Below are 23,163 nucleotides of genomic sequence, written 5' to 3' on the forward strand. Positions count from 1 at the left end.
GTTGGCTGTAAGACTTTAATCAACTTGCAGTGTAACGTTAGCTGGTATAGTTAAGTTTATATAACTAGCCATTTTAACGCTATTTGAAACCAACAAGTTAACTTGAGTATGATAAAGTTACTCAAACATGTTTGTTATACTTAGCCAGGTAACGTTAGCATACTCGACTGCAACCGTTCGGTACCATCTGTCACTTGGTTTGGCTAGATCGCTAACGTCAACTTACAGCTAGCTAGCAAGTTAGCTTGCTGGCTCTGTAGATAGTTAGTGTATGCTACCAATCATAGCTATAATCAATTGTCGTACTAAGTGGGAAGCCGCTGTATTGTTCAGAAGATAATCCCGAACTTCAATCTGTTCCGCAATTTATACTCATCGTTAACATGTAGCTACATTGTTTACATAGGTTACAATATGGTGCATTTAGCAAGCTAACAATACTCACGTCTGTATGTTAAACGCCGGTAAACGTGTGATCGCTAGGTCGCAAGCTGGCCATAGCTAAACCGTCTGGATTCCTCTTCAACCCACAGGGTCGACAGCTTTATTTTACCATCAACATTGCAATATTATGAGATTATATTATTGGTGGTGGGAAAGATTATCAACATCAGTGGACTTGATTTGGTGCGACGTTAATGTTCTTAATGTTTTTGCTTGAGTCCGTGTTTTGGTTTATGCACAGCCACTGACTGAACCAGGGAAATATATAGCCATGATGATACACACTGATACATTCTTGCTATTTTATCGTTGTATAAGGTCCCACAAGAGCGTCTGTTTTTAGGTCACGGTGATTAAACGTTGCAGTGTCAGAGGAGATGCTACCTTGTTTCTGTGCATAATACAATGTAGTCAAGCTCTTGTGCAAAATAGCCCCACAGAAAGCATTGGGCCAAACATCATTGATTACTACTAATAGATAACGTGTTGCAGTACATGAATTATGATAATAAATGCCTTATTTTACAGGCAACAATATATATGGATATAACCCATGACTGTCTGAAAGCCACATGACAGCAAGGCATTGTTTCGGTTGCAGCATTATGCATTTATTTAGTCTCTACGAACATGGCAATTACAGTATGGAATTTTAACCTTTTAAACCCCCTCACCTCAGTTATCTTGGCCTTGAGACTGTGCCTGAGATGGCACTGCTCTGCAGATGGTTGTGTCTTCCGGCCTGTCTGTTGATGATGCCTGCCTGCTTATAGTCCCCCACATCAGTAACTTCACAACACTGCCTCCCAGCACCTCAGAGCGCCACAAAATACTTGTGCACCCTCGACCTACTGGAGGGAATCTTCCCCGAGAGCTCGAACAAAGAGTCAACCATTAAGTTTAATGTTGTGATGTTCATGCCAATTTTCTTGCTCCAGTCAAGGTGGTCACAAAGACCCGTGCCTAGCAGAATGTCTACCCATTTGGGCAGCTCTGGGCCAGCGTCTCACTAGGAGTGCTGATCTAGGATCAGATCTCCCCTGTCCGTTTAATCTTATTCAGGCTAAATGGATCCTAAGACAGAACTCCTACTTGGAGATGTGTTCTGAATAAGGGCCTTGGTTTGGTATGTGTCTAAAACCTGTTGTTTATGGTGAATTTCAAAGCAAAACCAAAGTGTTGTGTTAAGCGGGTTCTGTTATCTTCCCAAACAGTAGTGACAGTACAGTGGACGCTGTCACAGCTACTAACTGTTGCTGCTTCTCCGTGGTGAAGCTTTTACTTTTGACGTGTCACTCTTGACATTATGCGTGTGGAAATTAAATGTGGGTGGGAATTAAATTGAGCCCTAATGATTAATTGGGATATGAGGGCGGCCTGTTGTATTTGCTCAGTGAGGCGGTTAGTCCCGAGGGTCCCACATTTCATAATTTTAAATGTTTATCTGCACCTCATCTGAAAAAGTATAGTCTAGTGGATTTAGGCCTACTACTATATTCAAAACAGTCCTTTACCTCACAGAAAACCACGTCACTCTTCTCATGAATAGCTTTTACTTGCCTCCATTAGCTGAATTGAATGGCTTGGTCTAGGGCTATGCCCTGTTTTATAGCCAGAGGAGCCTATCGACAAGCTAGGTACAAGTCCTGTTGATATAAAGTGCATGGAATGAATCAATGGAGCAGTGCTTGCCACAAATGTTTTGTATGTAGCAATAGACTCACTAGTAGGGCTGTGATGGTCATGGAAATTTGGATGGCAGTAATCGGCCAGCCAAATGACCGTGGTTCACATAACTGTTTGAATAACAAAAAAAATTACTATCATTTTTAGGGATGCATGACATATCGGTTAACATATCGGAATCTGACGATATTAGTAAAAAATGCCAACATCGGTATCGGCCCGATGTCTAGTTTTTAACGCCGATTTTAAAAACCGATGTCAAAGCTACCATGCATACCTAATATAACGTAGGTACATGACGTAACGACTCCACATAAAATTTGGCGCTACACGTGCAACACAGCATTCCTAACCTAGCCCACAATGCCTGCTGTGTAGATAGAGCAATCAACAAGTCAAGCAGTCATTTGAAAGAGTAACAAAACAACTCAAAGACAAAAATCCATTAAAGCCAAGGTAATGGAATTCATTGCCCTTGACAATCAACCGTTCTCTGTCGTGGGTGATGTTGGCTTTCGCCGGCTGGTCGAGCACCGGTACATACTACCAAGTGTGCTATTTTTCAGATGTTGCCCTTACACAGTAATAGCGTCACTGCTATTACCTTCGCAACATACATACTATGGAATGCCATTTGGGTCTTTGCGTGTCAAAAAAGATAGAGTAGTATTGTCAAAGCTGTACAAAAATGTCAGCAAACACCGACATTGAACGATGTGTTTCCAATACCGCGTTGGTAATAAAGCATCATTTGTTCGACCGCAGCATAGCAGCACACCAATACAACCAGCCTGAAAACACTGACCAGGAAAAACTGCAGTCGTTTTCATTATTCTTAGTAATGATTTAGGAATCCTTGTAAATATTAGCTAGGTTGCCACTTGTTGTTCGCTTATTAAAATTGAACTTCAGCAAATGAAAATAAATAGCAACCCTATTACCCAAAGCTAACATTGTAAGCAGCCAGCTAGCTTCATCTGGCTCATGAGGCTCGACCGGACCGGGCTATGTGTTGTGAAGCTAGCCACAATAAGAATTAGGCACAATAGTGGAATTTGCGGTTTGCCTTCAAAATAAGTGTCATTGACAGTGATGCAAATTAATACAAATAGTAGAATTATGCCATACTTTTATTTTGAACCCAAAGTCCGCTATTGTTGCTAATCCTTATTGTGGCTAGCGTCACGTAGATAGGTCCAACCACCATTAATCAAATATCCCTAATTTCTAAAACAGTTCTTATTTTAGATGACAGCTAGCTAACTGTATAGCTAACTATAGCTACTCAAACAGATTGTCATTTTGCTATGTTTTTGGGGAAGAACTACATTGTTTGTATCCATGAGCTTGCTTGCTTTTTTTTATGACCAGCACTGTAGGTGTACGAGACAACTTTACCAGCATCATCGCATACATATCGATGAATCGTTGTGACATATGAAATGCGAGTGAGTGTGTTATAACTACGTAAAAAATGTATGAATGCGTTAAATTATTATTTGGCGTGCAGTCATATTCAGGTCCTGATTGGTCAACAAGCTTGTTTGACACGTCAAATAGTGTTATATTTTTTGACACGCAAAGAACCAAACGGTGTTCCATAGAAATCCTGGTTGAGAATGAAATGACTGAACAAAGGAACAATGAAACAGCACAGCAAGTAAGTGAAATAAATAAGTTTTGATTATATTTTACTGGTAATGAGGACTTATTTAAATGCCAACAAAATAACTTTTTGGTGTGTGTGTCACCTTTATTTAACTAGGCAAGTCGGTTTGGAACACATTCTTATTCACAGTGAAGGCCCGGACGAAGCTGGGCCAATTGTGCGCCGCACTATGGGACTCTCAATCACAGCCGGATGTGATGCAGCCTGAATTCGTACCAGGGACTGTGGTGACACCTTTTGCACTGAGATGTCATGCCTTAGACTGCTGTGCGTGTGTGTGTTAACTATTTCACTGTACCAGAATGCTTAAAAGGCCACAATTTTAAAACATCGGTATCAGGTTTTTGTTTTTTTGTCAAGGAAAATATATCGCTATCGGCCAAAAATGTAATATTGGTGCATCACTAATTATTTTAAAACACGCATTTTCTCCTTACCTTCTCTCCCTACTGCATCTGCTGCCATAGGAAGATAATTAACAGGCTTCCCTATTCCAGTCAATGATGGCATAATGTGTGGACTGGATGCCATTGAGAGTGTACCCAGAGGCTCAAAGCAGGAAGTAAAAGCAGGAAGTGTACCCATCAATATGTGCTGTGATTTGTTGATTAAACTCAACTGACATTACAAAAAATACATTCCACTGCGTGAGTCACATCAGTTAACAATATGTCATACCATGCAGCCATTGTGACTGTACCCATGAGTTTACCAGTCATTGCCAACTGCACGAATGCCCGGCTGTCCCGTCTTCAGTCAGCTGTTAGGTCCCCACACAAATATGTTTTTATTCTTCAAATAACTATTGGTGATACTGATATTTTTATATACATTTCTAAATACTGATATTTTTGTATAAATTCCGAAAAAAATTAACATCACCAACATTTGGTTAGTGCTGACAAAGTATCTGAGCTGAGGTTGTCTTCTCAGACTGTGTTCCCCATTCTTCTTCAAAAAAAGCTCCCTGGGCCATTGATCCGTGAGGCACCGCTTCAGCCTAATGTCTCTCACTGATTCAGGCAGGCAAGGAGTCCCCATAGCAGAAAGAGGGAGGACACGGGGCAAGACTGAGAGCCTAGAACATGGATGAGTGTGGAGAAAGAGGGATAAATTGTGGAAGGGAAAGAAAATAGGGGACCTCTTCCTCTTAAGTGTTGAGACAGTCAGCATAGGACTTCTCCTTGTAGTAGTGTGAGAAATGTGCTCTCCCCCCTTTATTGAATGGGTATGATGCATTTAACTGATAATGCCTGACTGTTAGAAAAGCACTCCAGGTGAAGCTGGTTGAGAGAGCCAAGTGTGCAAAGCTGTCATCAAGGCAAAGAGTGGCTACTTTGAAGAATCTAAAATATATTTGGTTTGTTTAACACTTTTTTGGTTACTACATGATTCCATATGTCTTATGTCATAGTTTTGATATCTTCACTGTTATTCTACAATGTAAAAAATAGTACAAATAAAGAAACCCTGGAATGAGTAGGTGTGTCCAAACTTTTGACAGGTACTGTGTGTGTGTAAACACATTTTGTTATAACATAACACCTGAATAACAAATGAACCGTATATAAAACAAACCAGCCTATTGAACATAAGGCTATAGAAACAATAACCCACATTTGGAAAGGCTACAAATTACAGAATGGGCCCAAATAAAGTAAACCAAATAGCCTTTGTACGAAATTAACCAAATAAATGAGTGCAAGTAAGTATTTCAAGGCACACTTAACAGAATATTTTAGCCTTGGGCCTGAGCTACATTTTCTTCGAAATAAGACGCACCTGTGAAAATGTTTTGAAAATTCAACAAATAACTGCAATGAAGAACATTTCGGCCTATTTTCCTTTTCATTATATCTTACCTAAAAGGTTTCTGGCAAGGAACACAAGCATGTTCACCTTTTCTGGCTTTAATAGACTGTGGAGTGTGGTAACAATCAGTAACCTATTGCCTGTTGCACTGAAAACACAATAAGACGGAAGACTTGTTGCACAGATGCAGAGGTCGGCCTATTTGCGGGCGACGTTGGCCCAGAGAGCAAAGTGACCCTCATTCGCTCTCCACCATGAGTGGGTCATCAGATCCACCGATGACATCTTCGAGTAGGTAGGATGTGAGCTCTGCGCTGGCCCACTGTGTGACAGGCTTACTCCGCTCTCCCAAGTCGACCGCCAAGGGATGTCTTCTATGGTGAACATGCGCACTCGGTCTCAATGGAAATGGTCAGAAATCACAATTTGAAAGGGTTTCGTATCACACAGGAGGCCAACGATGTGTGGTTACAAATCACCATTCAAAGGTGTCGGGTACAACATTACCATATGATTTGGTTTATATTTGTTTATTTGCACACAAGAAAATATGATTTCCACATTGTACGCAAATGAATAGACTTAGGGTGGTTTGTGCATTACACAGGGTCGTCACTAGTTGCCACAGACATAAACTCCGCCTATTTCTTCAATTCTTCTCTAATTAAAATCTGCTTTAAACCTCACCCTAACCACATTTCTAACCTCATGTCTAACCTTAAATTAAATATATATTTCCCACTCATTCATTTTCTCGATATAGCCAGATTGTTTACTGCGTTGCTCGGTAACTAAGCGCTTCCCAAGCCCTGGAATTAAAAAACAACAACTATATCAACGATGTTTGGACAGGTCGAAGGGAGGATGTGTCATTCCAGACATTTCACAACCCTAGTATGTCATCACCAGTTATATATTTGCTTGTGTTTTGTAGATGTGTTGAACAGGGCTTTTGATTAGTCAGGACAGTCGTTTAGCTGAGAGATATGGTACAGGCCCAGTGGTCTTTGCTGTGACCTGCAAATGACCCCTAAAACACACGGGTAAGTTTCCCTTCCACTCCACTGCTAGAACCAAAATATTGGCCACATGGGGCAAAATATCATGCGTCATGGCATATAACTGGCGAGGAAGCCGTTAAGGTTTGATATTGTAACCTAGACCTTGGTTGTAGGCTCGGCCTATAATAGTGCAGGCATACAGCAAACCCATTTTTGTGTTGTCTTGGAAGTGATTGGAAATGAGTAGCATCCTACCTACTATGGTTAATTCATTATCACTTCAGCAACTCTGGAATAACTGACTACTCTTCCTTGGTCAAACATTGGTTAGCCTAGTATTTAAATCAAATCCAATTTTATTGGTCACATACACATGGTTAGCAGATGTTAATGTGAGTGTAGCGAAATGCTTGTTCTTCTAGTTCCGACCGTGCAGTAATATCTAACAGCTAATCCAACAATTTCACAACTACCTTATACACACAAGTGTAAAGGAATGAATATGTCCATATAAATATATGGATGAGTGATGGCCGAACGGCATAGGCAAGATGCAGTAGATGGTATAGAGTACAGTATAAACATGATATAAAGTGGCATTTAGGCTGTGCCATTTGAAAATAAACCCATCCTCGCCAGTGTGAAGGCCGACTAGTAGCCAGGCCTCTGATGACACTGCAGGCAGTCTTTTGAATAGGATATTCAGTGTTCGTCAAATCAAAGTTTATTTGTCACGTGCACCCGATACAACAGGTGTAGACCTTACAGTGAAATGCTTACTTACAGGTCCTAACAGTGCAATTTTTAAGTAAAAAATAGGTATTAGGTGAACAATAGATAAGTACGGAAATGACAGTAAAAAGACAGTGAATAATAACAGTAGCGAGGCTATGTACAGGCACTGGTTAGTGCCGTTGACCCTGGATAAACTATCATTGGACTGTGTGAAAGAAATGCAGGCCCACCGTCTCTGTAGGTAAAGGCTTAGAGCTTAGTTCATTGAATGGAAGTCTCATTTTTTTGTCACTTTTTTTAGTCACACCAGTGTCTTTCATAATGTAGCTGTATTCTGAGAAGTGAGGGAATTAAATTCCTAGACCTCGCAAGCAAGTACCAATCATGTTATGAGGTAGCCTGGGATGTCCGAGTGGATATTACCTCACTTGTCTTTTGAAATGGAAGACACACAGACAGGACGTGTTGTGGAAAGCTTTTTGCTCTCCCTTCCCAGCACCAGTTGCCATTTTTGCTGGATTGATTTTGCCTGGCCAAAGCCAGCCTGCGTGACGTCATTACTGTGGTGGGTAGTGGGTTCCCGTTCAGTCATATTTAGTAATTGACTGTACAAGGACTCACAGTCCCAAACTCCTCACACAACAAGGGTTTTCCTTTGAACATGTTACAGTAACCAAAGAGATCAAGTTCAAAGTCCCACACACTGAATTGACATGATACAGATTTGTATGATTTCTACTTTCTCTTTCCCTTTCAGATTACGTGTACTTTGAGAATTCCTCCAGCAACCCTTACCTGATCCGCAGAATAGAAGAGCTCAACAAGGTTGGTGGAATAATCGGTCCTTCACATGTAATCTCTGATTTGGTGCGTTTACATAAAAAAAAATATTGCTGACATTGACAACCCCTTTGTAAAGGTTATCATGTCTGACCTTCTAGCCAGTTGGTCTGTAACCCATTCATACCCTGGGATGGTGCTGGTGGTAACACACACACGCACACACACACGCACACACACACACGCACACACACAGAGACAGTAGTGGCAAGATGCTGGTGCAAGAGCCATTACATAACGTGGCTAGCTGTAGCAGTCGTGTAGCGGCGTATGGCACATCCTTGTTTCCCAGTCAAAGGATTAAGCTCATTTATGTAACACTCTTAAATTGAAGGGGTTGTGGCAAACACCACTATGAAAACTCAATCTAATGGAAGTAGATGAGAAGGGGAATAATCTACAGTTGAAGTCTGAAGTTTATATACACCTTTGCCAAATACGTTTAAACTCAGTCTTTCACAATTCCTGACATTTATTCCTAGTAAACATTATCTCTCTCAGGTCAGTTAGGATCACCACTTTATTTTAAGAATATGAAATGTCAGAATAATAGTAGAGAGAATGATTTATTTCAGATTTGATTTCTTTCATCACATTCCCAGTGGGTCAGAAGTTTACATACACACATTTAGTATTTGGTAGCATTGCCTTTAAATTGTTTAACTTGGGTCAAAGATTTTGGGTAGCTTTCCTCAAGCTTCCCACAATAGGTTGGGTGAATTTTGTCCCATTCCTCCTGACAGAGCTGATGTAATGGAGTCAGGTTTGTAGGTTTCCTTGCTCGCACATGCTTTTTCAGTTCTACGGGATTGAGGTCAGGGCTTTGATGGCCACTCCAATACCTTAACTTTGTTGCCATTTTGCCACAACTTTGGAAGTATGCTTTGGGTCATTGTCCGTTTGGAAGACCCATTTGCGACCAAGCTTTAACTTCCTGACTGATGTCTGGAGATGTTGCTTCAATTATATCCACATAATCTTCCTCCCTCATGATGCCATCTATTTTGTGAAGTGCACCAGTCCCTCCTGCAGCAAAGCACCACCACAACATGATGCTGCCACCCCGTGCTTCACGGTTGGGATGGTGTTCTTCGGCTTGCAAGCCTCCCCCTTTTCCTCAAAACATAACGATGGTCATTATGGCCAAACAGTACTATTTTTGTTTCATCAGAACAGAGGACATTTCTCCAAAAAGTATGATCTTTGTCCCCATGTGCAATTGCAAACCGTAGTCAGGCTTTTTTATGGTGGTTTTGGAGCAGTAGCTTCTTCCTTGCTGAGCGTCTTTTCAGGATATGTCGATATAGGACTGATTTTACTGTGGATATAGATACTTTTGTACCTTTTTCCTCCAGCATCTTCACAGGGTCCTTTGCTGTTGTTCTGGGATTGATTTGCACTTTTCGCACCAAAGTACATTCATCTCTAGGAGACAGAACGCGTCTCCTTCCTGAGCGGTATGACGGCTGCGTAGTCCCATAGTGTTTATACTTGCGTACTATTGTTTGTACAGATGAACGTGGTACCTTCAGGCATTTGGAAATGACTCCCAAGGATGAACCAGACTTGTGGAGGTCTACAATGTTTTTTGAAGTCTTGGCTGACTTCTTTTAATTTTCCCATGATGTCAATCAGAGGTACTGAGCTTGAAGGTAGGCCTTGAAATACATCCACAGGTACACCTCCAATTGACTCAAATGATGTCAATTAGCCTATCAGAAGCTTCTATAGCCATGACATCATTTTCTGGAATTTTCCAAGCTGTTTAAAGGCACAGTCAACTTAGTGTATGTAAACTTCTGACTCACTGGAATTGTGATACAGTGAAATAATTTGTCTATAAACAATTGTTGGAAAAATTACTTGTCATGCAGAAACCGACTTGCCAAAACTATAGTTTGTAAACAAGAAATTTGTGGAGTGGTTGAAAAACGAGTTTTAATGACTCCAACCTAAGTGTATGTAAACTTCCGACTTCAAGTGTGTGTACACACACACACAGTACCAGTCAAAAATGTGGACACCTACTCATTCATGTTTTTTTCATTTAAATTTTTTTTCTTTCTACATTGTAGAATAATAGTGGAGACAAACTATGAAATAACACATGGAATCATGTAGTAACCCAACAAGTGTTGAAACAAATCAAAGTATATTTATTTTATATTTTTCAAAGTTGCCAACCTTTGCCCTGATGACAGCTTTGCAGAATGCTTTTCCAACAGTCTTGAAGAAATTCCCACATATGCTGAGCACTTGTTGGCTGCTTTTCCTTCACTCTGCGGTCCAGCTCATCCCAAAACATCTCAATTGGGTTGAGGTCGGTTGGTTGTGGAGGCCAGGTCATCTGATGCAGCACTCCGTCACTTCTTTGCAGCAGTTTGACCATGAAGGCCTGATTCACGTAGTCTCCTCTGAACAGTTGATGTTGAGATGTTTCTGTTACTTGAACTCTGTGAAGCAATTTCTGAGGCTGGTAACTAATTATCTTATCCTCTGCAGCAGAGGTAACTCTGGGTGGCTGTCCTCATGGGAGCCAGTTTCATCATAGTGCTTGATGGTTGTTGCAACTGTTCTTGAAATGTTTCGGATTGACTGACCTTAATGTCTTAAAGTAATGATGGACTGTTGTTTCTCTTTGCTTATTTGAGCTTTACTTGCCATAATATGGACTTAGTGCCATTTGGTAAAAGACCGTCTTCCTTGTCACAACACAACTGATTGGCTCAAACGCATTAAGAAGAACATCAATTCCACAAATTAACTTTGAAGGCGGCACACCTGTTAATTGAAATGCATTCCAGGTGACTACCTCATGAAGCTGGTTGAGAGAATGCCAAGTGTGCAAAGCTGTCATCAAGGCAAAGGGTGGTTGCTTTGAATAATCTCAAATGTAAGATATATTTTGATTTGGTTAACACCGTTTTGGTTACTACATGATTCCATATGTGATATTTCATAGTTTTGACGTCTTCACTATTCTACAAAGTAGAAAATAGTAAAAATAAAGAAAAACCCTTGAATGAGTAGGTGTCCAAACTTTTGACTGGTACTGTATGCATGTATGCATGTATGTATGCAGTTTCATTATTACTATTTTGACTGAGGATGCGTCAGAAATGGCATCCTGCTTCCTATCCTTTGCACTACTTTTGTCCAGAGCTTCATTGAGGCTGCCATTTCGTACGTTATATGTCTGCTGCAGAGAGCCGAGAACTTGAGATTTGTTTTGATCAGTCATGGAAATAGAAAGACAAATATTCAAGAAAGGCAATTTGGCAAGCTTTGTAAGTTCCGCCCAATAGTAATTGACCGCTCTTGTCACGTGTCTCTCTCAGACGGCCAATGGGAACGTGGAAGCCAAGGTGGTGTGTCTGTTTCGGAGGAGGGACATCTCGGGCAACCTCAACACTCTGGCCGACAGCAACGCAAGTGAGTACAACCGTCTTTCTACCTGTCTACTTCAGTCTCTCTCTTAGTCTGTCAGAACTCTGTTCCGTCACTGCTTTGTAATACATACTGCTTGAGAGCGGGCTGACTCGTATCTCTATGCTAAACTAATGCTGTGTAGTCTATGCTCTCTGTAAAGTTATTGAAGAGCATTATTAGTCTAGACGAAACATCCTCTTTCATAAACCAGTTTATTATCTCCATCCAGGATATGAGTACTGTTTTGTGTTCCAATCAGATTGGCATCTCCCTCTGCACTACCAGCAGGCAATTGGCTCTCTCTCTAAGTAGAGGGATGCTCCGGTTGCATCCCAAACGGTACCCTATTCCCTATGTAGTGCACTATTTTTGACCAGATCCTTATGGGTCTTTAGTGCGCTACTTTTGACCCATCTATGGAATAGGGTACAGTTTGGAACACACCCTCAGTCTCCTTCTGAAGCACAACTGTGTGTGAGAGACTGTGCATAGTGCTGTTCCACTGCAGCTTTTAGCAGGAAGTGGATACTAATATAGGATTCATTTTCTATGGAGAAGGGAAAATTAGTTTTTGTTTCTATCGTCAATCACACTGTACTTGTTTGTTGTAGTAGGACTAATAGTGTCTGGCTATTGGTTTGAGAGTCAGGGTTTAAATCACACACAGTCAAGGGTATCTCACTGAAGTGACCTGGTGCAGAGAGGTGGCGGTGAAGGGGTAGAGAAGAGGGATGGAGAGGTGGAGGGAGAGCGAAGCAGGTGCCGAGGTAGTTAGATGATGCTAATGACACACCGATGACTGAGAGTTCTCCTTGGATTCTCTCTCTCACACACACACACACACACACACACACACACACACACACACACACACACACACACACACACACACACACACACACCTCTAACATGGTGGGCTGCATTCAGTGCTCCAGACAAGACACTCCGATCCACACCTCAAAATGGATGCATTATCCATCGACCTGGAATGCATTTTTATAGTAGTAAGTCACTCTGGATAAGAGCTTCTGCTGTGAAGTAAAACTTTGGTCCTGTCTGTGGCTGTTTAGTGACATTAGTCAGTCTAGTAGGAGGCAGGCAAGGCCAGGAGGAGCAAGGTGGATGGGTGATCTCCTCTCCTTCCTCTCAGCCCTGGAGCTCTGCTAGCCGTGTGGTTATGTCACCGCGGTGTGTTGGCGTTATCTGGCCCTGTGGCCTGTGTGCTGTGGAGGTCTTCCATCCACCCTCCCCTGGAGGTCAGCGGAAAAACAGACAGAGGGCCCTCAAACTGGCTGAAACCAGTCTATGAGCCTGGGAGAGAGGAGGAGGCTGAGGTTGTGTTCCAAATAAACGGCCACAACTGGTCCGGCGTGCCGACCGTGTCCAGTCTAGCCCCAGTCAACCTTCGAGAACTGGTCTGGCCTTGCTGCCTGGTCCGCTCTGGTCTGGCATGCTTTTGTATATACACACACGCTGTCGGCCGTTACGCTACTCTACGTCTTCGGTCTCCCTCTCCTGCGTTTTGGCTCTGGCGCCCCAAAACAAAATGCCTGTACTCCAGCCTCCCACTCGGCAGCACGAGCCACTGCTTTGGCACTGTCCTGTTATACAGGACCAGGGCTTCTTTCTCCTCTCCCACCAGACCCCCTCCTGCCCCCAACACCCCCTCTCATCTTAGTGCAGCCCCCTGCACCCCTCCCTCTCTGCCTATCCTCCGGCCCAGGCACGCTGCTCAGAACAAAAGGCCCTTGATGTGTCCCACAGGGCTGCGGCACGCAACGGGTTAACTCTGACTTGCCTTGTGTCTTTGTCAGGGAAGAGTGTATGTGAGAGACTGTGTGCAGGGAGAGAGAGCGCGTGCGCTGCTCTGCCCGTTTGTGTGTCCCTCCTGTCTCTGTGTGTGTGTACAGTATGCGTTTCTTTTTTACGCGTGTGTGTGTGTGTGTGTGTGTGTGGGTAGATAATGGGGGGGATGGGCGCCTCAGGTTTGGTACACAGGGTTTCCCACTTAGTCTGGCAGGGACTCGCCGGACAAGGGAGGGGGCGATGGTGGAGGAGGGGGTTGAGGGATGGCAGGAGGGGTTAACAGAAAGGGGTGTGGTCTGAGGTCCCGTCCCCTCTCTCTACCACTGACAGGGTTTCCTTTGGCTGAGTGCAGGGGCGGAGTCCGTGGAGATCGAGAGATAGTCCTGCCCAGTGCTCTCTCCCCGCTCAATTCACCACCCCCGCCACCTCACACACATTACTGACTCACCCTCCTGAAATTTAGGAATGTACAATCTAGTAGTGTAACACAAGGTATAATACAAAACTGTCTTCCGTATGAGGAAAATGAATGTTTCTTTATCAGCATGGACTCATTTTAGCCTGCCAGATCATAAAGGCTATATGCAGTAATTTTTTTTTTTCATTGTAAGGGCATACTAGGTCAGTCCCTAGAATAGACAGGAATAGTTTGTCCTTCCGAGTAGGAAATGATGTTCATGGTCGTATTGGTTACACTTACGTAGTAGGGACCGGTACAAGATAAAGTACCAGGGCAGACAGTCCGTTCAGTATTCAGACCCCTTCCCTTTTTCCACATTTAGTTACAGCCTAATGCTAAAATGGATTAAATAAATGTTCGTCCTCAGTCGACACAAAATACCCAATAATGACAAAGCAAAAAACAAGTTGTTTTTTAAAGATTTTTTTTGCAGATGTTTAAAAAGAAATACACCTTATTTAAGTATTCAGACCCTTTGCTATGAGACTCGAAATTGAGCTCAGGTGCATCCTGTTTCCATTGATCATCCTTGAGATGTTTCTACAACTTGACTGTACATTGATTTGGAAAGGCATACAACTGTCTATATAAGGTCCCGCAGTTGACAGTGCATGTCAGAGCAAAAACCAAGACATGAGGTCGAAGGAAAGGTACCAAAACATTTCTTCAGCATTGAAGGTCCCCAAGAACACAATGGCCTCCATTTTTAATTGAAAGAAGTTTGGAACCACCAAGACTCTTCCCAGACCTGGCTGCCAGGCCAAACTGATCAATCGGGGGAGAAGGGCCTTGTTCAGGTAGGTGACCAAGAACCCGATGACAGAGCTCCAGAAATACCTCTGTGGAGATGGGAGAACCTGCCAGAAGGACAACCATCTCTGCAGCACTCCACCAATCAAGCCTTTATGGTAGAGTGGCCAGATGGAAGCCACTCCTCAGTAAAAGGCACCTGACAGCCCGTTTGGAGTTTGCCAAAAGGAACCTAAAGGACTCTGCCAGTGAGAAACAAGATTCTATGGTCTCTTTGGCCTGTTTGTGAAGTGCTACGTCTGGAGGAAACCTGGCACCATCCCTATGGTGTAGCATGGTGGTGGCAGCATCATGCTGTGTGGATGTTTTTCAGCAGCAGGGACTGGGAGACTGGTCAGGATCGAGGCAAAGATAAACGGAGTACAGTACATAGAGATCCTTGATGAAAACCTGCACCAGAGCACTCAGGACCTCAGACTTGGGCGATGGTTCACCTTCCAACAGGACCACGACCCTAAGCACACAGCCAAGACAATGCAGGAGTGGCAAATCTCTGAATGTCCTTGAGTGTCCCAGCCAGAGACGGGACTTCAACCCAATCGAACATCTCTGAAGAGACCTGAAAATAGCTGTCCAGCGATGCTCCCCAACCAACCTCGGAAAAACTCCCCAAATACAGGTGTGCCAAGCTTGTAGCGTCATACTCAAGGTTGTAATTGCTACCAAAAGCTATTCGACAAGGTACTAGGGTCTGTAATGTGTCTGAATATTTATGTAAACGTCATATTTCAGTTGTTGTTTTTTTAAATGAGTAAGTTAGCTAACATTTCTAAAAACCTGTTTTTGCTTTGTCCTAATGGGTTATTGTATGTAGATTTAAAGTTTTTTTTTTTAATTGAATCAATTTTAGAATAAGGCTCTAATGTAACAAAATGTGGGGGGTCAAGGGGTGAATGCTTTCCATTTGCACTCTATATAAAGACAGACATTCTAGCATTACCAGATTTCTATGAAATGTGACCTATAATGAATGAAATGTAAGTGAAGTAGTTTTTCTTCCATAAAAATTGTAATTAAGTTTGTTAAAATTGGGCAGCTCATCCTCCTCAGGAGGATGACATCATCCTCTATGAGGAAATTGATTTAAAACATTTTTTTTTTTAAATGGTCTGCTTGAGATAGAAATTTGAGGTGGGGTTTTTGAAGTGTGTCCACCCCACCCCAGTTTTCTTATGCCTCGCCACAAATAGGAGTATAGGTTGAGTCAACATATGTCCCCGGAGGCAGCTGTTCGATCCTGTGTTCCGACACTCACTTTCTGAGCTTTATCCCTTTTACTGTAATCCATCAAATGTTTATTTCTCAATAAAACTTGAAAAAAATATATATATTAAAAAATATATACAAAGCAAGGTAAAGCGGGATCTTCATAGCCACAATTATCAATCAGTTGTGTTGATGTGAATTATTAGAGCCCATAGAATTGGAAAGTGTGCTTTGTTGCTCATTTTTGTTTTTGTGTGTGTTTTCATAGGAGACTTTGAGGAGGAGTCCAAGCAGCCCACAGTGTCTGAACAGCAGAAACACCAGCTGAAACACAGAGAACTCTTCCTCTCTCGGCAGTTTGAGTCTTTACCAGCCACTCACATAAGGTAATCGAGAGAGAGAGAGCGTGTGTCCTGAGGCGTAGACTCAACACATAGCAGTAGCTGCAAACAAGAGTTCTGCCATTGAACCAGTTCAACCCTGACAGGATATAGTGTCATATGACAGGACTGATATGTCCAGTCCTGACTTCCCTCATCAACTCATCCATGACCACTGGCTGCGTCCTCTCTGACTTTAAAATGGCCACAGTTGCGCCCCTTCCCAAGAAACCAACACTCGACCCCTCTGACGTCATAAACTACAGACTGGTATTCCTTTCTTTTCTCTCAAACACTTGAGCATGCTGTCTATGACCAACTCTCTCGCTATCTCTCTCAGAACGATATTCTTGACCCTAACCAGTCAGACTTCAAGACGGGTCACTCAACTGAGACTGCTTTCGTTGTCACGGAGGCTCTCCTCACTGCCATAGCAACTCTCTCTCTCGCTTATGTTCCCATCCTACCGAGTTCTATCCGATGCCTTCGACACGTGAACTATCGGATCTTCCTCCCCAGCCTCTCAGGCCGTTCCTACCAGGTGACGTGGAGAGGATCTGTGTCTGCACCACATGCTCTTACTACTCTTACTACTGGTATCCCCCAGGGCTCAGTTCCAGGCCCTCTTCTCTTTCGACACCAAATCACTCGGCTCTGTCATATCTTCACTGGTCTCTCCTATCATCGCTATGCGAATGACCCCCCCCTTCTCACACCCAGGTCGGCCCACCACTTCAAGCTCAACATCAACAAGAATGAGCTGCTATTCCTCCCAGGGAAGAGTCCTTAAGGTCCTTATCTCCCGTCTGGACTAGTTCAATTTGTTTTTGGCTGGGTTCGCCACTCGTGCCATCAAACCCCTGCAACTTGTCCTGAACACCACATCCTGCCTGGTGTTCTCCCATGTCACCCCACTCCTCCACCCCACTCCACTGGCTTCCAGTCGAAGCTCGTATCCACTACAAGACCATGGTATTGCCTACGGAGCAACTACCATGCCCCTCCCTACCTTTAAGCTATGCTCAAACCCTACACCTCAACCGGAGTACTCTGTTCTGCTACCTCTGGTCTTTTGGCCTTCCCACCAAAACTTATCTATGGCCTATTCATGACCATTAAGCCAGCAATGTGTTCAAACTGTCCCTTCGTAACATGAACCATCACAGTTCAGGCTCTTGATCTCAAAATAAGTTGAAGTTATAAGTGTAAAAATACTTAAATTGTGTCAAGTTTTCTTCAATATTTATAACTTGTTCATTTACAGCATTTCCACAGACATATATTTTATTTTCCAATGCCTTATTGGGGAAATATTACAGTAGTTAGGATTGGTGCAGGTCAGTTCAGATGAATAGTGTGTATTGCATGGTACCTTCTTGACCTCTGAATGCCCTTCCCCGGCCACCCCTCTCTCTCTCCCCAGGGGGAAATGTAACGTTACACTCCTCAACGAAACAGACGTCCTCGCCGGCTACCTGGAGAAAGAGGTGAGCTTCACTTTTTTTTTTTACAATGATGCAAACTGGACACTAAGGATTTATTCCAAAATATTTGCATCCCCCCAAATATATTTGTATTACTCTTTGCGCAAGGACTGTAAAACACAAGGAGAAATTAGTGCTGTAGGTACTGAAGCATTGAGTGACGGTGTAAATACGGGATGGGTAACTGATAACTCAATAGATCAGGGGTCGGCAACCTTTTTTGTGTAGATTGTCAATTTTACAATTTGTTCTACCAATTCTAACGATCTGCGTGCCAGTAATGATTTGCATATGTGCATTACAACTAATTGTCTGTATTGAACATCTTATTGCCCACGAACGGATGAATACCATAGCTCGCTAAACAGAGGCACTGTCCATTAGCACCACGGGCTTGATCTTGGAACACAGATTCTCCTGGTGAATGTGATCGTGACAATCTGATCTAAAATCAGCTCTGTGAATCCTTTGTTTCCCCCACCATAGCGGGGCCAATAGCTCTCTCTCCAAAAAATGACCTGCGATGGCTAATGCCACATATTCCCCTTGTAGTATAGTGCATATGGGTTTTATCCCTGCTCTGAGTCACAGTATCATGGAATGTCATTCACATCCACACTCATCAAGAGCCACACAGGTGCATCTTTTAATGCTACAGTTTGCTGGTCCTTTACATTTTCATCCATCTCGGTAACACGCCTTTTCAACAGTTCTGGCAGACACAAGCTTGCCTTTTATCTTTGAGATGATTGTCTTTGTTAGGCAATCCATCAAATAAAGCCTGCAAACTACTGAGGGAAGCCTCCTTGATATATTCCCCATTTAGTAAATGGTTTTCCATGTTTAGGAATGCACTGCTCAACTCTGTATCTCCCCTCTGTAGCTTGATTTCTGACAGCATGTAGATTTGTAAGCACACTGCTTTGCTTTTCATACCTGGACATGCCCCTCTTGATTCCTTCATTATTGTCCGCCTCACCCTGAAGTTTTTCTCATGTCTCGTTTCAAAATGACGCCGTACACTTGATGTCCGACAAACCAGTTTTACGAGTCCACACTCCTTTGTCCAAGTGGCAATAAATGAGTGGACATCTGCCTTATTTTCCTTTGACATTGTGTGTCCTGAACTTTTTTGGGGGGGGGGTGGGAGGATTGCCAAGCCTACCTGCGCCGTAGGTTGCCGACCCCTGCAATAGATGTTAGCCAATATGCAAAGTAACACTTGTTGGGTAGCTAAATATGACTAAACTGGAAAGTACATTTCCTGAAGAACGTTTGTGGGTTTGCTTCAGCTTAATAAAGATATTTGTAGCCATTTAATCTTTTGATATATTGAAAGAGCAAGTTATTTCAAAACGCATAACAGGTGTCCACCTTCCGGGGGGGGGGGGCTTGCACAACGCCATCAGATGGTACATGGGATCAGAAAGCAGTGTCCATACCACATTATGCATGCTTTTTCTATACGTGTATAGAGATGCTGGCTATTGTTGATCATGAAAATTTGGTTAGAAGTCATGGAAAAAGTAATGAAATTTGATCTTTCATAATGTATATGAAACCTGGCTAGAGTAACTTACCAATTATTATTTTTTAAATTAAAGTTAGCTGACATGGGCTAATTGAGTAACTGTCAGTTACAAAAGAGAAAAGAGAAACTGTTTATGCGCACAACTGTATGTTTTGCTATTCTAACTCTCAACAGTAAGTTAAGAGTTATATTACTGAGTTTCTGAGTGGAAATTGGTCAAAAGGGGGGCTGTCTGCCAGTTTGCCCATCCCCGATTTAAATTCTCTAACCCCATCCTTCCATCTTTTTTTCTGTGCTCCAGGAGTGTTTCTTCTACTCGCTGGTGTTTGACCCGGTCCAGAAGACCCTGCTAGCGGACCAAGGAGAGATTCGGGTGGGCTCCAAGTACCAGGCTGAGATCCCCGACAAGTTAGCCGAAGGTCTGTGTCTGTCTGTGTGTAGAAGGGGGGGTGTTTGGGTGGCTGAACTCTTGACCTTTTACACCGGCCTATCAGGTTGCAGCCTATTATAGTGATCATAGTGCTGTCATAGTGCTGTCTAAACCCACATTTAAGTTGTGCCCCATTTCTAAAAGTGCTAGGTTTGAAGAATGTCTGCTATCTATCACGTGTCTAAATTATTTGAGTTGTATGGGATCGTAAATCATGAGTAGGGAGAAATCGGTCATTTTTTGGAATGAAAAGGGGGAATCTGTGTTCCTGTTGGAGAACTCAATTTTCTGACCACTGAACACGACATCACTTCCCTTCTGGCAGCAAGTAGTGTAGTTAGATGTTGCCCTCTTGTTTTATCTTCCCTTGTGTAGCCTCGCCAGTGTTAAGTTGAAGGTTGCCATTTTGTGAAGGTTGTTTGTGCCCTTGTGACACTAGCTCAGTCTGGTTAGCCCGACATGCATACTTGTCTATTTAGTTGTTTTCACCTTCTGCTCTCATTCATCCTTTTCTATTTCTCTTTGACTCATCTCTCCTATTACTTTATTTCACCATTTCCTCTCAAGTCTCTCATTCTGGTTTCCAAAATAGTGGGTCACGCAACCACAACCAGTGTCTCTGTCTGTCTGCAACATTAGTAAACATGTCTGATGGTTGTCCTCTTGGTGTCTTCCCTCTCAGGTGAAGAAGACACCCGTATTCAGGAGAAGCTGGAGGTCAAGGTGTGGCACCCCGACAACCAGCTCAAAGACCCACAGATCGACCAGTTTCTGGTGGTGGCTCGGTGAGTGTCCCCTGGCCCTGCCCCCCTCCATTTGTCACACGTTGCCCTGGTTACGCCCTGTTGCTATGGAGGTCCATGTCTGGCCTTGTTGTCATGAGCTTGGAACACATTCTGATCTGAAGTAATGTAAACTGGATGGCTTTGAGTTGCAAAGTGTCCACCGTTTTGAGCTTGATATTAGTGTATTGAGATTTTGCAATGTTCTCAAGACATCTTTGAAGGGTCTTGCCTAAGCGGTGTCGTAGCAGTATGACCCCAGGCAACATACAGCATGTTTGGGCCCAAGTCTGTTTTTGGAGGGAATCAACATTATGTACGGAACGACCTCAAGCTGCAGCACCATCTAGTGGCCATATGGTGAAAATTCACACTGATTTACAAAACCGCAGTCGATAGGGTATTTTTGTCTAGTTCCTGATAAGTTAGGAGTTTGTCTGTTTCATTACTGGGTTTGTCATTTGATTCTAATGATATTTGATGGTTGTGTGTTCCAGTGCTGTGGGGACGTTTGCCCGAGCCCTGGACTGCAGCAGCTCTATCCGTCAACCCAGCCTGCATATGAGTGCTGCGGCAGCCTCCCGAGACATCACGCTGGTGAGACACACACTTTGTCCATGTCCCATGGTGACGAGACATGTATTCATTAAATTGGACTATACACTTAGTGGGAAGTTTATTAGGTACACCACCCCGTTCATGAAAATGGTTCGCTCCTACAGACAATGAGTCACGTGGCTGTGGCTTGCTATATAAAGCATGCAGACAGGCATCAAGGCATTAAGTTACTGATCAACTGAACGTTAGAATGGGCAAAACCAGTGACCTAAGTGACTGAGTGTGGTATAATCATCGGTGCCGGACGCACCAGTTCCAGTATCTCAGAGACGGTCGCCCTCCTGGGCTTTTCACACACGACAGTGTCCAGAGTTTACTGAGAATGGTGCAACCAACTAAAAACATCCAGTCAGCTCAGGCCTGTGGACGAAAACATCTGAGAGGTCGAAGGAGAATGGGAAGAATTGTGCAAGCTAACAGGCGCTCCACAAACAGTAAAGGACCACACAGGGTTCTACCCTTATCACTTAAAAACAAGAAGAAGCGGCTCCTCTGGGCACGAGATCACCAACACTGGACGATTTGAAAAACATTGCCTGGTCCGAAGAATCCCGGTTCCTGTTGCGTCATGGGGCGGCAGGGTAGCCTAGTGGTTAGAGCGTTGGACTCGTAACCGAAAGGTTGTGAGTTCAAACCCCCGAGCTGACAAGGTACAAATCTGTCGTTCTGCCCCTGAACAGGCAGTTAACCCACTGTTCCCAGGCCGTCATTGAAAATAAGAATTTGTTCTTAACTGACTTGCGTGGGCAAAATTTAACCATAAAGGTAAAATTTAAAAAAAATGAAATGCTGATGTCAGTCAGGATTTGGCATAAGCAGCAGTCCATGTGTCAACGGTACAGGCTACTGGGGAATGTTCTCCTGGTACACATTAGACCGCTGCGCCACTCAGGACCTAAGGCACTGCATTTCAGTGCTAGAGGCGTCACTACAGACACCTTGGTTCGAATCCAGGCTGTATCACAACCGGACGTGATTGGGTGTCTTATAGGGCGGCACACAATTGGTCCGGCTTTGTCCAGGTTTGGTCGGTATTGTAAATATGAATTTGTTATTAACTAGCTTGCCTAGTTAAATGAAAAACTATTTCAGGCTGTTCTGGAGGCAAAGGGGGTTCCGACCCAGTACCTGATGGGTGTACCTAATAAACTGGCCACCTAGTTTACCATTCTAATACCATGTAATGTCATTTCACATTTTTTAAACATTTTGAATACGGTAACCTGTGTCTAAAATGAGCAATATATCTAATGGTCCCCCGCTCTCCCCCTCTAGTTCCATGCGATGGATACCCTGCAGAAAAACGACTATGACCTGGCCAAGGCCATGTCCACGCTGGTGCCTCAGGGCGGGCCCGTGCTCTGCCGTGACGAGATGGAGGAGTGGAGCGCCTCGGAGGCCATGCTGTTCGAAGAGGCCCTGGAGAAATATGGCAAGGACTTCAACGACATCCGCCAGGACTTTGTAAGTGTCCTCCCTTATTCAACTAATAGATATCTGGCTTGTGTTCAGAAGGAGCAGTAGGTCAAATGTTTTGAATCAAGAAAGAGAAGTACCTCCTCCGTTTCAAAACGCACCTCCGGAACACCACTCTATATTAACTGTATCCTATGTGCTTTCATCTGGTCAGTGTTGAAGGATGTTCTGTCTCTGTTGTCCCCAGTTGCCGTGGAAGTCACTAGCCAGCGTGGTTCAGTTCTACTACATGTGGAAAACCACCGACCGCTACATTCAACAGGTAAAATACACCACTCTGCCGTTCATAGCCACACTCTTACGAAACGATGAGATTGTACTATGCATTGGCTTAAGTAATGTATAATGCGGAATTGACTTCACAAGCAGAGCTACTTGTTGGTACTTTGTAAATGGAAATGTTTGTTTCAGAAACGACTCAAGGCAGCGGAAGCAGACAGCAAGCTGAAGCAGGTTTACATCCCCACCTAGTGAGTAACAGTCTGAACTGCAGCAGAGCCCATGCACAATCTCCATCATTACCACGGTAACTAAACACATCAACTCTCTCTCTCTCTCTCTACC

The 23,163-nt window shown here is 43.4% G+C and overlaps 1 protein-coding gene across 2 annotated transcripts in view; it reads left to right on the forward strand.

The window, feature by feature from the left end:
• Positions 1–23,163, forward strand: part of LOC135516415 (metastasis-associated protein MTA2-like) — a 31,792-nt gene that overhangs the window by 657 nt on the left and 7,972 nt on the right. For both annotated transcript variants that reach the window (XM_064940716.1, XM_064940717.1), the window contains exons 2-11: positions 8,105–8,172; positions 11,526–11,619; positions 16,167–16,284; positions 17,702–17,765; positions 19,595–19,712; positions 20,406–20,508; positions 21,003–21,102; positions 22,399–22,587; positions 22,787–22,861; positions 23,011–23,069. In XM_064940716.1, coding sequence (XP_064796788.1) covers positions 8,105–8,172; positions 11,526–11,619; positions 16,167–16,284; positions 17,702–17,765; positions 19,595–19,712; positions 20,406–20,508; positions 21,003–21,102; positions 22,399–22,587; positions 22,787–22,861; positions 23,011–23,069 — 988 coding nt within the window. The remainder of the gene's footprint in view (positions 1–8,104; positions 8,173–11,525; positions 11,620–16,166; positions 16,285–17,701; positions 17,766–19,594; positions 19,713–20,405; positions 20,509–21,002; positions 21,103–22,398; positions 22,588–22,786; positions 22,862–23,010; positions 23,070–23,163) is intronic.

Source organism: Oncorhynchus masou, chromosome 27 (assembly GCF_036934945.1).
Source record: "Oncorhynchus masou masou isolate Uvic2021 chromosome 27, UVic_Omas_1.1, whole genome shotgun sequence".
Taxonomy (NCBI): Eukaryota; Metazoa; Chordata; class Actinopteri; order Salmoniformes; family Salmonidae; genus Oncorhynchus; species Oncorhynchus masou.